General features: G+C 37.9%; 1 protein-coding gene across 2 annotated transcripts in view; it reads right to left on the bottom strand.

Moving 5' to 3' along the window:
• The window catches only part of LOC121660513 (exportin-7), a 21,719-nt gene that overhangs the window by 14,764 nt on the left and 4,804 nt on the right, over positions 1–2,151 (bottom strand). The window contains exon 4 of one of the 2 annotated variants that reach the window (XM_042019884.1): positions 389–454. In XM_042019884.1, the coding sequence (XP_041875818.1) occupies positions 389–454 (66 nt within the window). Of the gene's footprint in view, positions 1–361; positions 455–2,151 lie in introns of both variants that reach the window. The other variant, XM_042019883.1, reaches the window with a different exon arrangement.

A 2,151-nucleotide genomic window follows, 5' to 3' on the forward strand; every position in this document is an offset into this window, starting at 1 on the left:
TTAAAAATGGGCACACTTGGATAATTTTGGTTTTATCTCCCTGGTCAATAAAGCAGGGCTGACAACAGGGCTCACACTCATCTTCACTAAATAATTCCTTATCCTTGTTCTTCCCCCTTCCAATCCCAGAAAAGCACACCAAAACATGGGAAAAGATGGAAGATGCCAGTGAAACAAAACAATCCCTCAAGACAGGAGCTCTCAGCACAAACAGGCAGCAACCGTGGACAACAACAACAAAAAACCCCCAACAAACACAACAACACCCCCCTCAAACACCTCCCAGACAGCAAAATTCCCAAAAAAAAAAACCCGGAAAAGGCAGGACACAACAATATGAATGAGAAAATTGGACACTTACTTCACTGAGGAAGGCTGTAGCACTTACTTGATTAATTTCATTCGTTAGTTGGGACAGGATTGTCACTCCTATGATGCAGTGCTCTACACTGTCCTGGGGAGGCAAAGGCACAGGCACAGCTTTCACTGGGCTGCACTTCCAAGGATTCATTTCCTTGGAAAAATTCCTGGCTAGAAAAGCTTAATCCTTCTTTTTCTGAGTGTGAAATAGCCCAGATTGTGAATTTCAAACGTGCTTTTAAAATCCGTGAGGCGATAGGTTCTAAAGAGGAACCAAAATCAGGCCCCTTTATTCCATATTTTAATATTATCATTGCAATTAATTATTTTATTAAGATCTTTTTCCTGCGATGTCCTAACCCTGAGCAGATTTTTTTGGGGAGTTTTTCTATTTTTTGGGGTCAATTTTAAGGCAAAACACATGGAAAACGTTGGGAAATAAACTCCCAGCCGCCCATTTTTAAGCCCCTTTTCCCAAAGAATCCCATTTTTCCCCTTCTCCTCAACAAGGAGCCAGCTGTGGGTGCAGATTCCTCTTCCCTAAAAAGCTGAAAGCCTGGATGCAAGGAGTGAAGAGAAACAACCTGGAATTTGTTCCTTTTCCCCAATTTCTGCACCTAAATCCTGGCTCTGCACCTCCTGCCCTAAACTCCAGCTCCAAAGACTCATCCGCAATCGAGAAATTCAGGAATATTTCAGGATTTGGGGACTTCGGGCACAAGAAAATCCCAGGAGAAGCCCTTGGAAAAGGCCACGGAAGCACCTCTGGCTCCAGGGAAGCCTCCTGGGTGTTTTGGCAGCCAGGAAATGGGATTGGAGGAGGAATTGTCTCCACACTAATTAATTAAAGGTCTTAATTACAAATCCCACGTCCCCTGGGCCGGGAGCAGGAAAATGAGGGATGCAGCTCTGGGAATTGCAGCCAAAAGCACCTGAGGAATATTTGGGATGGAGTCAGGAGGCCTGGAAAGCAACGGAATCTTTGAATGGCTCCATCTCCCAATCCGCTTCACCGCAGCGAGAGGGAAACGCCAAAACATCCGAATTTAGCCAAAAAAACCCGGGATTTGGCTAAAAAACAAGGATTGAGCTAAAAAAAATTTCGGATTTGGCTAAAAAATATTTGGATTGAGCTAAAAAAAATTCGGATTTGGCTAAAAAAATTAAGATTTAGCTCAAAAATATTCGGATTTAGCTAAAAAATATTTGGATTGAGCTAAAAAAAATTCGGATTTGGCTAAAACAATTAAGATTTAGCTAAAAATATTCAGATTTAGCTAAAATACTTGGATTTAGCAAAAAAAAAAATACTTAGATTTTGCTAAAAAATATTTGGATTTGGCTAAAAATAATCAGATTTGGCTAAAATATATTTGGATTTAGCTAAAAAATATTCAGGTTTGGCTACAAATATTTGGATTTAGCTAAAAAAAATTCGGATTTGGCTAAAAAAATTTAAATTTAGCTAAAAATATTCGGATTTAGCTAAAAATATTTGGATTTAGCTAAAAAGAATTCGGATTTAGCTAAAAAGTTAAGATTTAGTGAAAAAATATTAAGATTTAGCTAAAAATATTCGGATTTAGCTAAAAGTATTAGGATTTAGCTGAAAAATATTTGGGTTTAGCTAAAAAGTATTCAGATTTAGCTAAAAATACTCGGATTTGGCTAAAAAAATTAAGATTTAGCTAAAAAATATTTGGATTTGGCGAAAAATATTCAGATTTAGCTAAAAAAATATTCGGGTTTGGTTATAAAATACTTGGATTTGGCGAAAAATTATTCGGATTT

Source organism: Corvus kubaryi, unplaced genomic scaffold, assembly GCF_017639235.1.
Source record: "Corvus kubaryi isolate FWS band 111438036 unplaced genomic scaffold, C.kubaryi_AGA036_p1.0 36361, whole genome shotgun sequence".
Lineage (NCBI taxonomy): Eukaryota > Metazoa > Chordata > Aves > Passeriformes > Corvidae > Corvus > Corvus kubaryi.